The 12,917-nt window shown below is 59.7% G+C and overlaps 1 protein-coding gene across 1 annotated transcript in view; it reads left to right on the top strand.

Annotated features, from left to right (window-relative positions):
• TRABD2B (TraB domain containing 2B) overlaps positions 1 to 12,917 on the top strand; it is a 209,443-nt gene that overhangs the window by 194,400 nt on the left and 2,126 nt on the right. Inside the window, exons 5-6 of the mRNA XM_077779784.1 lie at positions 1,158 to 1,248; positions 6,381 to 6,650. Of these exons, the coding sequence (XP_077635910.1) occupies positions 1,158 to 1,248; positions 6,381 to 6,650 (361 nt within the window). The remainder of the gene's footprint in view (positions 1 to 1,157; positions 1,249 to 6,380; positions 6,651 to 12,917) is intronic.

The following is a 12,917-nucleotide window of genomic DNA, read 5'->3' as shown; positions in this document are numbered from 1 at the left end:
CGACTCCCAGCCGTTACTGCCTCCACGGTCAGTCAGCCTCCTGGGGACTCTTCCTCAGCAGAGCCTAGGAGAGCCTTCACATGTCCCTACACCTGCCGCCCACGTCCTGCCGCAGGAGAGCCATCTCTGGGCCCATCTGGGGCTGTGGGGCTGTGAGCGACCAGCACAGGGCTGGGCCCAGAGCAAGTGCCCCATAGACTTCAGCTGAATGAATGATTCATGGGTTGGGGTAAGATGAAGACCCCCGTCGCCCCACGCACACACTCAGCAGGGCCACCTCCATGGTGTCCGCTCTGTGTTTGGACCCCTTCTGGGCCCCTGCCCTGTCTGCCGGACCTGGCAACCATCGTTACCATTCGCAGCTCTCTCCTTCCCCAGAATCTTACACCTCGTGAGTCTCCCGGGACGTCCCAGGGCCTGGGTTGGAATGTGTGCTCTGTAAATGTTGAATCAGAGGTGAACAAATAAATCCCAAAGGCCCGGCTCCAGCCGACACCAATGGGGCAGTGGCCTCCGCCCTGTGGAGCCTGGTGAGGAGACAGGCACGGATATATAGAACCCGCCCCTGTGCTCAGGGAGGGAGCCCCAGGGTGCTGGTGGAACTCACAAAGATGGGCCACAGACCCGTTGAAGGCTTGAGGGCTTCCTGGAGGAGGTTTTCTCAGAGCTGGGCCTTACATGACCACCATAGGCTGCTTGCTGTTGTTGCTGTGGTTTGTTTATCTTACACAGGCTTAATTCACTTTGTTTTTCTGGTATAAAACGATGCGGCGGCCGCAGCCAGAGCATGAGCCCTCTGCGCAGACTGTGCTGTGGGTTGTTATAGCCCAGGGCTGGGGTCAGCCTGACGGTGCGATGCAGCATGCAACCCCTGTGAACCTTGCTACCATGCCGGCCACTCTCCCAGGGTCCTCGCAGTCACCCTGGAGGCTGCTGTCCCTGTCATTCCCACTCCACAGCTGGCAATGGGGCCAAAAGCTAGGGCCCGGGGAGGTACCACCGGGAGGCAGCAGAGCCAGGATTTGGACCCAGGCAGGGTGGCCCAGCACAACTTGCAGCTACACCGTGCTGCCTGCGGTGTCAGCCGCTGACCGAGGCCATCTCCAGTTGCTGCTCACTCGGCAGGGGCTGAGCCCAGTCTGTCTCTTGTGCTCCAGGTCACTTTCTGGGAAACAACACGGTCATTGACGTCCTCCGGCAGGCGGGGCTGGAAGTGGAGCACACACCCGCAGGGCAGGCCATCCACAGGTGAGCAGCTGAGGCGTCAGGACGGGCGCCCGGTGGCCTGCCGCCGTCCGCGAGCCGCGCCTGGCCCCGGGCCGCCTGGCCTTTCTGCTTGGGCAAGAAGCCTCGTAGGGACCGGCCTTGGCCAGGCAGCCAAGAGTGGAGGGGCTGGGCTGGAGGCGGGGGGGACCAAGAAGGAAGCTGACGTGCGACCCTGGCAACCTGAGGGGGGGCATGAGGCAGTGGGAGTGGGAGGAGGGTGAGGCTCTGAGGCACTCGGGATTTATGGCCGGGTGAGTGGGTGGGGTGGAAGGGCTCCGCGGGACTCCTAGAGAAGTGTGGGACGCCCAGCCCCGCCCATACCTGGTCTTCACCTTTTTCTGACCACACCTCTTGCGGGGGACCCCCCACCCCTGACTTTCCCGCCAGGGCACAGCCACTCCACTCAGATAGCCATTAGTGGCCTTCCTGTTCCTCAGAAGGGTTCCTGTCCCCACCCCAGGCTGGGACTAGAGGCACAGGGGCCAGCTGGGTCCTCAGTGCCAGGGCAGGCGTGACAGGGCGTCAGCATATTCTAGGCAGCTCCAGGCAGGGGGCAAGGACAGGACCCTCAAACGTGGGGGTTCTATGTAGCCTGCACTCCAGCTGTTATGCAGGAACCTTCTTCAGTGACCCCCAGGGGCGACCACAGAGCAGTTTCGGCCCCTGTCTCTGGCGTTACGAGAGCTAGAGTCCGAAAGAAGCTTGAATAACCATAGTGACTCTTTACACACCAGGCTGTAAGCACTTTTAGCTCATGAAATCCTCACGACAGCTCTATGAGGTAGAACCAGGAATATACCTATCTTAAAATTGAGGAACTTGAGGCCCAGAGAGGTGACGTCACTTGCAGAAGGACACATGGCTCATGTCAATGGCATTCTGGTTCTGGAGCTTCCCTCAGCTCCTAACCACTCCCTGTCCCCTCGCGGGGGGCCGGAGGTAGGCCTGGGGGTGGGTGTGCTCAGGAACGACCAAGGCTTGGCTCCTTACTCTGCACACACGAGGCTCTGAGCCTCTGGCCTCCTAGCTCTGGACCAGCCCTCTGCTCTCCCCTGTCTCTGTGGCACTTCTCAAGGAACCTAAAACCCCCCTTACGCCGGACTCCGGCCTCTTTTGATCACCTGAGTCAACCCGAGGAAATCGATGAACATTTGAGCGCAGCACAAATCAGTCTGCCATGGGCCATGGCAGGGGTGTGTTGGAGGAGGGAGGCATCCAAGGCAGCCTTGGGGGCAGGCATTCCTCATGCTCCCCTTCACCACCCCAAGGACTTCACCTTGAAGCTCATTGTGTTTTCCAGGCCAGGCAGGGCGGGCAAAGAGGCCGGCGCTGCCGCCTCGCCTCCTATTCATCTCAGAGCCCGGGCATCAGAGGAAGGTCCCCCGCCTCTCCTGCCTCCCCGCCCGGCCCTGCTCCGAGGACCCTCAGCCCCTGTGTTGAGCACACACTGAAATCCTGCGGGCGGGGCCAGGGGCTGGGATGCTGGGGAGGCCCCAACAATAAAAGCCATCATCGGCCACAGGTGCTTCCTGGACCCATCTTTTTGTCTGCCTGTTTTGAATTATCTCCCTGGCAGCTGCAGCATCTACTGGGCCCTGGGAATCTGGGCGTGCTGTGGGGGCTGGGGACAGATAGGCTGAGCTGATGGCCTTACCCCCTTCATGGAGAGAGAAGTCCCTCACCCCATCGTGCATGCCACCCGCTGCCTTGGGTGCCCCCTCACCTCTATATTCCCAACACTGCATCCAGCCCTCCCCCAGGGTCTGACGTCCTCCCAAGGGAGTCCATTTGGGCCCCAGAGAGGAAGGAATAGAAGGTAGAGGAGCAGAGGATGCTCCCAGGCTGAAACCTGTATTATAGCACTCCTGGAAAGTGAATTCTGCGCAAGCACACACACACACACACACACACACACACACACACCCCTAATCAATGCTTTGGTGCCTACTACAGCCCAGTCCATGTGCTTATAGGCCAATATCAAAGACAGGCTTGTTGTGTGCCAGGCACTGTGTTAGGACCTCATCTCATTTGTCCTCATGACAACCTTACGAAGTAAGTGGTGTGACTGCTCCCATCTCACAGCTGCCTGCTGCTTGAGATGACCATGTCACCCACCCCTGGACATACGGCCTGTGAGCCGCAGAGCCAGTGTGTGAACCCACATCTGTCCACGTCTAGCCGGAGCTCTAACCTGCTTCACACTGTCCTGCCCCCTAAAAGGTGCTCAGGAAATAGCTGTTGCATGCACAGGTGGGTGGTTGGATGAATGATACAAGTAACCATGTGAGTATTTAAGAATTTTTGGTTAATGACATTAATTACTAAGACAGTTCGGCGGCTTACTGTTCGTTAGGCACTGTTCAGAGGGCTTTGGCTATGGTTACTTATGAGACCCTCGTGGTGCCCTTGGAAGCACAAGCTGTGGCACCCCCATCCCGCAGAGACGGAGACGGGGCACAGGGAAGTTAAGCCACCTGCCCCCAGCCCCTCAGCCAGAGCATGTGGAATGACAGACCCTGAGGGAGATGAGATAGGCCCCCAGGCGCTCACTCCCTCACCTCCTGCTAGACGGGTCCCAGGTGTCACCCCGCAGTGACCAGGCCCCCTCCCCTGCCTAGCAGCCTCCACCCTCACGCTCCCTCTCCTGCCCCTCCTGCCCTCCCCAGCAGCTCCCGCTGCCTGACATCCATACCCTCCAGCTTCCACTTCGGAGTGTGAGCTCAAAAAGAACGGGGACCTGGTTTGGTGAGTGCTTCCACCCAATTCCTAGAAAGGTGCCTGGTGCAGGGCATGTGCCTGGAAACATTGGTTGAGCCGATCAAAGAAAGAATGTGTCAAACTCATCTCTGGACACCAGACAGTGGTCTCCCCGGGCTCCTGTCATCAGGCACCCAGCAGGGGGACCCAGCCTTTCCCCTGCGGTGACAACCTTCTCACTGGGCTGCACGCCCTGTCACACGTGCCTGACAGTCCCACATGTGCACCTCACGTGCTGTTGNCGGGGGGCCGGAGGTAGGCCTGGGGGTGGGTGTGCTCAGGAACGACCAAGGCTTGGCTCCTTACTCTGCACACACGAGGCTCTGAGCCTCTGGCCTCCTAGCTCTGGACCAGCCCTCTGCTCTCCCCTGTCTCTGTGGCACTTCTCGAGGAACCTAAAACCCCCCTTACACCGGACTCTGGCCTCTTTTGATCACCTGAGTCAACCCGAGGAAGCCGATGAACATTTGAGCGCAGCACAAATCAGTCTGCCATGGGCCATGGCAGGGGTGTGTTGGAGGAGGGAGGCATCCAAGGCAGCCTTGGGGGCAGGCATTCCTCATGCTCCCCTTCACCACCCCAAGGACTTCACCTTGAAGCTCATTGTGTTTTCCAGGCCAGGCAGGGCGGGCAAAGAGGCCGGCACTGCCGCCTCGCCTCCTATTCATCTCAGAGCCCGGGCATCAGAGGAAGGTCCCCCGCCTCTCCTGCCTCCCTGCCCGGCCCTGCTCCGAGGACCCTCAGCCCCTGTGTTGAGCACACACTGAAATCCTGCGGGCGGGGCCAGGGGCTGGGATGCTGGGGAGGCCCCAACAATAAAAGCCATCATCGGCCACAGGTGCTTCCTGGACCCATCTTTTTGTCTGCCTGTTTTGAATTATCTCCCTGGCAGCTGCAGCATCTACTGGGCCCTGGGAATCTGGGCGTGCTGTGGGGGCTGGGGACAGATAGGCTGAGCTGATGGCCTTACCCCCTTCATGGAGAGAGAAGCCCCTCACCCCATCGTGCATGCCACCCGCTGCCTTGGGTGCCCCCTCACCTCTATATTCCCAACACTGCATCCAGCCCTCCCCCAGGGTCTGACGTCCTCCCAAGGGAGTCCATTTGGGCCCCAGAGAGGAAGGAATAGAAGGTAGAGGAGCAGAGGATGCTCCCAGGCTGAAACCTGTATTATAGCACTCCTGGAAAGTGAATTCTGCACACGCACACACGCACGTGCGTGCACGCACACACATACACACACACACACACACACACACACACACCCCTAATCAATGCTTTGGTGCCTACTACAGCCCAGTCCATGTGCTTATAGGCCAATATCAAAGACAGGCTTGTTGTGTGCCAGGCACTGTGTTAGGACCTCATCTCATTTGTCCTCATGACAACCTTACGAAGTAAGTGGTGTGACTGCTCCCATCTCACAGCTGCCTGCTGCTTGAGATGACCATGTCACCCACCCCTGGACATACGGCCTGTGAGCCGCAGAGCCAGTGTGTGAACCCACATCTGTCCACGTCTAGCCGGAGCTCTAACCTGCTTCACACTGTCCTGCCCCCTAAAAGGTGCTCAGGAAATAGCTGTTGCATGCACAGGTGGGTGGTTGGATGAATGATACAAGTAACCATGTGAGTATTTAAGAATTTTTGGTTAATGACATTAATTACTAAGACAGTTCGGCGGCTTACTGTTCGTTAGGCACTGTTCAGAGGGCTTTGGCTATGGTTACTTATGAGACCCTCGTGGTGCCCTTGGAAGCACAAGCTGTGGCACCCCCATCCCGCAGAGACGGAGACGGGGCACAGGGAAGTTAAGCCACCTGCCCCCAGCCCCTCAGCCAGAGCATGTGGAATGACAGACCCTGAGGGAGATGAGATAGGCCCCCAGGCGCTCACTCCCTCACCTCCTGCTAGACGGGTCCCAGGTGTCACCCCGCAGTGACCAGGCCCCCTCCCCTGCCTAGCAGCCTCCACCCTCACGCTCCCTCTCCTGCCCCTCCTGCCCTCCCCAGCGGCTCCCGCTGCCTGACATCCATACCCTCCAGCTTCCGCTTCGGAGTGTGAGCTCAAAAAGAACGGGGACCTGGTTTGGTGAGTGCTTCCACCCAATTCCTAGAAAGGTGCCTGGTGCAGGGCATGTGCCTGGAAACATTGGTTGAGCCGATCAAAGAAAGAATGTGTCAAACTCATCTCTGGACACCAGACAGTGGTCTCCCCGGGCTCCTGTCATCGGGCACCCAGCAGGGGTACCCAGCCTTTCCCCTGCGGTGACAACCTTCTCACTGGGCTGCACGCCCTGTCACACGTGCCTGACAGTCCCACATGTGCACCTCACGTGCTGTTGCCCCCTTCCAGCGCTGCCGCCCGGAGCTCCACACCTCCACCCGAGGGGACCTCGGCGAGCCCGGCCCCAGTGACCCCAGCAGCTGCCCTCCCTGCAGTACCCTCGGCGACCCCCACAGTCCCGCCTGAGGAGGAGGACCCGGCCCTCTCCCCACACCTCCTGCTCCCCGACAGCCTCAGCCAGCTGGAGGAGTTTGGGCGGCAGAAGAAGTGGCACAAGAGACAGAACAAACACCAGCGGCCGCGACAGTTCAATGACCTCTGGGTCCGCATCGAGGACAGGTGAGCAGGGGGAGGGGCAGGCCTGCCGGGAGCTGGGCACCTCTCGGGGTCAGCCCAGACACCCTCTCGTCCTAGGCCCTGCTCTGAGGCAGGGGCTAGGTGGGTGCCTGAGTGGAAGCTTCTGGGATAGCTTGACCCGCCCCCAGATTCACAAAGCCTCTTCCTGTTCGTCCATCAGAGTTTACAGAGCATGCTCACATCTGAGTTTTCATTTTTATCCTCAAAATGAGAACAAGTTCACTTGTCTCCATTGTAAAGGCAAGGAAGTAGAAACTTCCTTCAGGGGCTGCGGACAGAAGTCTGCTTTCCCTTAGCTCTGTTTGTCCCGTGGGCCAGAAGGTAAAACAGGGAGAAAGTAGAGCGGGCTAGCTACGTCGAAAGGCCATAAGCTCCCTGTGCCTGGAAGGTCTTAGTGGCAGAAGCCCTGGCAGGGAGGCTGCACGGAGCCCCACTCTGCCAGAGAGAGATGGCAGGTGACGACGGACGCCCTTACAGCCGTGGGCTCTCTCTTGGGAGGGGAAGGGGAGTCTGTGATAAATGGTGTAGGTGCAGAAGTCATCCTGCAGCTGATCCCCGCCTGTCCCCTGCCGTGTTCTCCCGCCACCCCTGTGCCACCTTCCCAGCCTGTTGGCTCCCATAGCTCCTGATGGAACCATGAGACCGTCTCCCAATTCCCACCTGCAGACTCAGGACAGAGCAGTCTCCCTAGATTCTGTTTTGGCGTAGGAATCTCCGTACAGAGTGAACAATGTCGCCAGAACACCCTAGGTGTCCCAGGGAGCGGCCATGAGAGAGGGTCAGAGCTCTGCCCACTGCAGTAGCCCAGCCCTGGACATCGTGCCCTGGCAGTGGGCCCTTGCAGACTTGGAGTCTCACCCAAACCCCTAGAACCATCGTCCAGGACGTCCCCGGAGTGTGTTGTAAACAGACAGGTGTCCAGGCCCCACCGCAGACCTCATAAATCCGCCCCTGCGGTGCCTGGAGCTGGCGAGCTCCCTGGTGAGTCTGCACGTGTGTTGAATATGCACTGGAGAGTCTTTGCAACAGCTTTGGGAAACGTAGACCCAATTCTGCATTTGCCGATGGTTAGCCAAGGCCAGCTGGGGGGGCAGGGGGCTTGTCCAAGGTCACATAAGCCATCGGGGGCTGCCTCCTGCACTGTCTACTTCATGGTCCTCCTGCAGCCGGGTCTCTGAGCCATCAACAAAAGGCTGACATATCCAGTCCACTGTCGTAAAGTTTGGGACGTGCACTGTTCTAAAAAGACTTCCAGCAAGTAAGAGTGGAGGCCACCGTCCCTTTGGGCCATTGGTTTCAAAGCATCTGACTTGGGTTACCGGGAAATGTACTTCTGCAGAGCCCTGACCAGCCTGTCCCTCCCAAGGCAGAGGCACTGCTGTGGCTATATTAGCTGTGACATATTTGGCTCCCATGCCCAGCGTGGGCCGCCCCCTCCAAACCGGTTGCAGAGACTTGGGGTTACGTCAGAGAGTCACTTCTTCCGTGCCAGGGAGCACTCGCAGGCCGCCAGGGAGGAGCAGGGCCGGAGCGGGAGCTCCAATCAGAGGGTCACTCTGGGCCCCCGTCAACCTGCTGGGTGACCAACATGCCCAGGCAGTGGCGGGCCCAGCCCAGGAGAGGGACGGGAAGCCGGCTGTCAGCTCGAGCAACAGACCCCTGCCCTAACCACTTCTGAAAGGTAAATTTCAGTCAACGACTCCAAACAGTTTCTTTTTCGCAACACGTAGCTCTGAGACACAGAGCCGGGTTTCAGGAGAAGAAAATAGCCTGTGTTTGGCAAGAGGGAGAACTTTCTCCCACTTAACAGGTAAATTGTGGTTGGGTAACTCTCTTCCATCTGGCCGGGTTGGAGAAGGAAGTTTCCGCGGGAGGGCACCCTGCTTGAGGTCCCTGATGCTCCTCAGGGGAGCAGGCCCTGAGCTCTGTCACCCCCCAGGGACTCACCCCGTCCTCCTAGGCTTTCCAAGTTTCGGGCTCCATGAGAGGGAACAAAGGACAGCTCTCCGAGGGGGTACCGAAAGCCCATCTGTGGCCATTCTAAAAAGACCATTTTCCTTGGAGCTGGGTTCCATTCTGAGTTCTCTCATTTTTTTGCCCCAAAATCCAGCTGGAGCCATCCATCGCCTCCCCCAGCCCAGCCTCCACCCGTGCCTGGCAGCAGGGCCCCTGCCCAAGGCACTGCCCCCAGCAGCCTGGGGTTCTTCAGTGCTGCCTGCCACCACCAGGTGGGCCTCCTGCCGCTCAGCCCAGACACAGAGCCACGGCCTCTCCTCCGGCCTGAGGCCACCCCTCCTGCAGGCCTTGTCCTCGCTGGGCCTGGGCCGAGTGCTGGCTGCCCCTCAGCCGGCCATACCTAGCCCACCTCCCATCTGTGCCATTGCTTTTCTCTCTGGTGGTGGGCGCTAGTGGACACTGGCCGAGCTCCCACGCTGTGCCAGGCACCACAGCAGGCTCTTACGACCGTCGTGGCCCCCCCACCCCAGTCCTATCAGTAGTCCTGGAAGTAAGCTTTGTTTGACAACCAACGAAACTGAGGCCCAGCAAGGTCAGGTAACTTGCCCAAGACCACACAGCAAGTGAGCTGTGGAGTCAGAACCCACAACCCAGGCCTGTCTAATGCTAAGGGTCACGTTTGCCCATGGCCATGCAAATGCCCCACCCTTGCCTGGCAAGCATCTCCTCCATCCTCACTGGCTGAAGTGTCCCTTCCCTGTTCCCCCACACCCTGCAGTCCCCGTGGGTGCCCAGTCTTAGCACAGTGCACAGGCTGCAGGCCCTCACTTGTGTTCCAAGGCCCGGAGGCTGGGGGACACCAGATCTGGGCTGGACCTCTGTGGCCACCGGGGGCCTCGCCGAGAGTTTCTTGACCACACACATGAGTGAGGCAAGGAGGGAGGGAACTGGGGGTAGAGGCTGCAAGCACCCGGCCGGACCACCACCCGGAACGAGCTCCCCTCCCCTCACCCCTCATCATCCATGACAGAACACACTGGAGGAAGGTTAGAGAAGCAGCAGCCCCTGGCAGAGTGATTAATGAAGACCCTGTGGAAGGGGACAAGCTTGTGTCTGCAGGTGGCTGTACGCCAGGGGCCCAGCGTGCTCAGGACCCCCACATCCAAGGGCCAGGAGGGGGGCGGCAGGTCAGGGCTCATTCCCATGCAGGCTGTGTGCAGGGCACGGACTGAGATATGGGACTGGTGACAATCTTCAGTCTCTCTCTCTCTTTTAAATATTTAGTTATTTACTTATTTTGAGGGTGGGGGGATGGGGAGAGGCAGAGAGAGAGAATCCCAAGCAGGCTCTGCACTGTCAGCATAGAACCCTACATGGGGCTCGATCCCATAAACTGTGAGATCAAGACCTGAGAGCCGGATGCTTAACGAATGGAGCCACCCCAGCTCCCCCTCAGTCTCCCTTTATGTTCAGTGAGGGCCGTGAAGGTCATGGCAGCCCTGCTGCTCTCCCATGGCCTGTGACGGGGTTGGAATTGGATAACAAGGGGCAGAGTGCTGGACAGAAGGACAGTCATGAGGAGGCAGGCGCAGAGGAGTGCTGGGCATGGCCAGAAGCAAGGCAGAGGTGGGCATCCGCATTGATGGACCCAGAGGCCTGGCGGGCGCACCGTGCATGCACACAGAGGGTGTCATTGTCCTCTGGGCCTCACTTTCCCCGAGGCTTGAGCAAATGGCCAGGGCCCCCTGGAAGAGGAGGAGATAGCGTTCCACCCCTAGACCCCCGGGAGGGCTCTGCACACCCCTCTCTGGCCTGCCCGGGAGGGAATCCTGCCCAAGGTCCCCTGGCTCCAGTTTGTCTCAGTGAAGCCAGGCTTTTCCTGGAGGGCCCCGGGGTGGTCAGCGCCGCTGCCTGAGGCCAGAAGGCCATGGATTCGAGGTAGAAGGCCCGCCATGAGAAGTGTGAAGCAGGACTGCCCCGTGTGTGAAAGCACAGATTCAGGCAGAACAGACCTCTTACCCCAGCCCTTCCTCCTGCTTGCTGTGAGGATTAGAGACTAAACGAGATGATGCTTCTAGAATGGTAAGCTGGCTGGCCCCAGACCACTGGTGACACTTGGTGACAGTCGTCCCCAGAGTGGCTGGCGGGACTCTCAGCCTGGTCTAAGATGCCGCTCTCCCTCCCTCCACTCTCCCCGACAAGAGCTGCTCTTGGGCCCTTAGCATGCCTTAGGGTTCAAGCCTAAGTGGGTGCTGGTCCCCCCGCTTGACAGGAGCATGCTGGCCACGCACCGGTTACCCAGCAGTGGGGACAGAACAGGAAAGTCTCAGGTCGTGGTCAGGCGGGGACGGCTCCCTAACACGCTGTGGCTGAAGGAGCCCGGAGCCCCAGTGAGTTTTCCTGTGCCTGCAAAGGCGTCGGTCAGCCAGGGCTGTGGGGGGGACGAGGACACGCCCAGAGGAGAGGGTCAGGGGCCCAAAGGCATGGAGGCCAGCAGGGGCCTCGGACTCTGGGACAGCGGCAGCAGGCAAACCTGTCGCCTCAGGTCTCTGCCCTGCTTGGCCCCGGGAGGCTGAGGCCAGACTGGACTTGCCGCGGGTCCCCTCCAGGTGCACCACGTCGAGAGCTGCACCCTCAGGTAGCAGGCCTGTCTCTCAGGTGCATCCCGCTCACCAAGGCCCATCTCCACTCTATCTCCCCCTGAGGTCACCCAGGGCACAGCCAGCAGCCCCTTGCATTGGAAAGAGAACCCCATCCAGCCCAGATGGCTCTTCAAGACTGTCTAGGTACACAGATTGGCCTCCTACTCCAGGAAGCCCGCTGGAGGGGCCTCAGTGGGCAGACAGCTGATACCGTCTCAGGCACCAGCCCTCCTTTTCTGTGCTTTATACCCTGACCCTTGCCTAAGACCTCACTTCTGGCTTCTGCTACTAGAAAACATCTTAAAGTTTGTGGGTCTGTCCCTACTCTTTCATTGTACACATGGGGAAACTGAGGCCCAGAGGACAGGACTTGCCCCACACCACATGGCAGCCAGGGACAAAGGCCAAGCTAGAACAGGGCTTCAGCCTTCCACCCAAGCAGCAGGGCCCTTTCCCACACGAGGGGTCCTGTCGGCTCAGAGCAGACTCAGCCCCTCGGTGCCAGCTGTCTGCAGGGCTGGGAACACTCTCGGGGTGTTTGGTTTGGCTTTGAGGCCACTTTGCCATGAGACAGCTTTCCCCTGCACGGGCCTGGGGTGTCGGGGGAGGTCTGGACTGGGGGACTGAGCTCTGTGAGCAGAGTGGGCTCTACACACACACACACACACACACACACACACACACACACACACACCCAGCTCCATTTCCCTGGGACTCCTTCCAAGCAATAAGCCCCCACTCAGGCTCCCAGGCGGAGTGTGCGTCTTCAGTTTTCAAAGTGTGAAAGCAAATGCCTTTGGGCACCTTTCGAGGCAGTTTTCATAACTCCCATTTGGCCTTCCCGCAGATGGCGGGGCCGCCTACAGCCAGCCTGGGCCCCCACTCCAGGCGCCCCAAATGGCACCTAGCCTCTCTCCTGAGGCCGGGCCTCCTAGCCTCCTGGCTGCTCAAGCGGAAAGGACAGGGCAGCCGCCAGGAAGGGACCGTCATGGACGCTTTGCGTAGTGCATGGCGTTTTTCTGTGTACTGGAAGAGAAAGAGGGGGAAGGGACTGAGGTAATGGTGCGAGGCCACAAGAGGCTGCACCTCCCACCCTGGAAGCCTCCTGGCACAGGTTTTCCAGGTCTCAGCAGGAGAGGAGGCAGCACACCGCGCCCCTGCGCCCTCCAGGCACCTCTGTATCCTAATCCCCTTCGGGCTGTGTCTTCGTCTTAGAAATGGGGATAATGAGATGACACAGGTACAGCATCACAGTGTCGGCTGGCTCAGGGGAAGCACTCCCTAGACGGACGACGCGGTCAGCGGGAGAGACATGGGCACAAACACACTAATAGCGATGCTACAGGCGGCCAACGCCACGGAGCACATCCACGGCGCGCCAGGCGCTGCTGGAAGCACTTTACGAACGGAAGCCCGTACAAGCCGCCTGTGCATACGCGGCTGCCTGCAGACAAACGTAGCCTCGTGTGAGGATGTGGCGCGTTCTTGCGGCTAGAGCATGGCCAGCAGTAGAGGAGGACGACATTGAGGACACCGAGGGCATTTGGACGCCCGCCCCCCGAGCAGAGACCCCGGCCCTGAGGCTGAGCCGGGCTGTGTAGGAGGCATCTGGCCGGGGTGGCAGTGGGACTGGGCCTTCGTGGGGATGATT

This window comes from Crocuta crocuta, unplaced genomic scaffold, assembly GCF_008692635.1.
Source record: "Crocuta crocuta isolate KB4526 unplaced genomic scaffold, BGI_CrCroc_1.0 scaffold168, whole genome shotgun sequence".
Lineage (NCBI taxonomy): Eukaryota > Metazoa > Chordata > Mammalia > Carnivora > Hyaenidae > Crocuta > Crocuta crocuta.
This window is presented reverse-complemented; position numbering and strand designations above follow the sequence as displayed.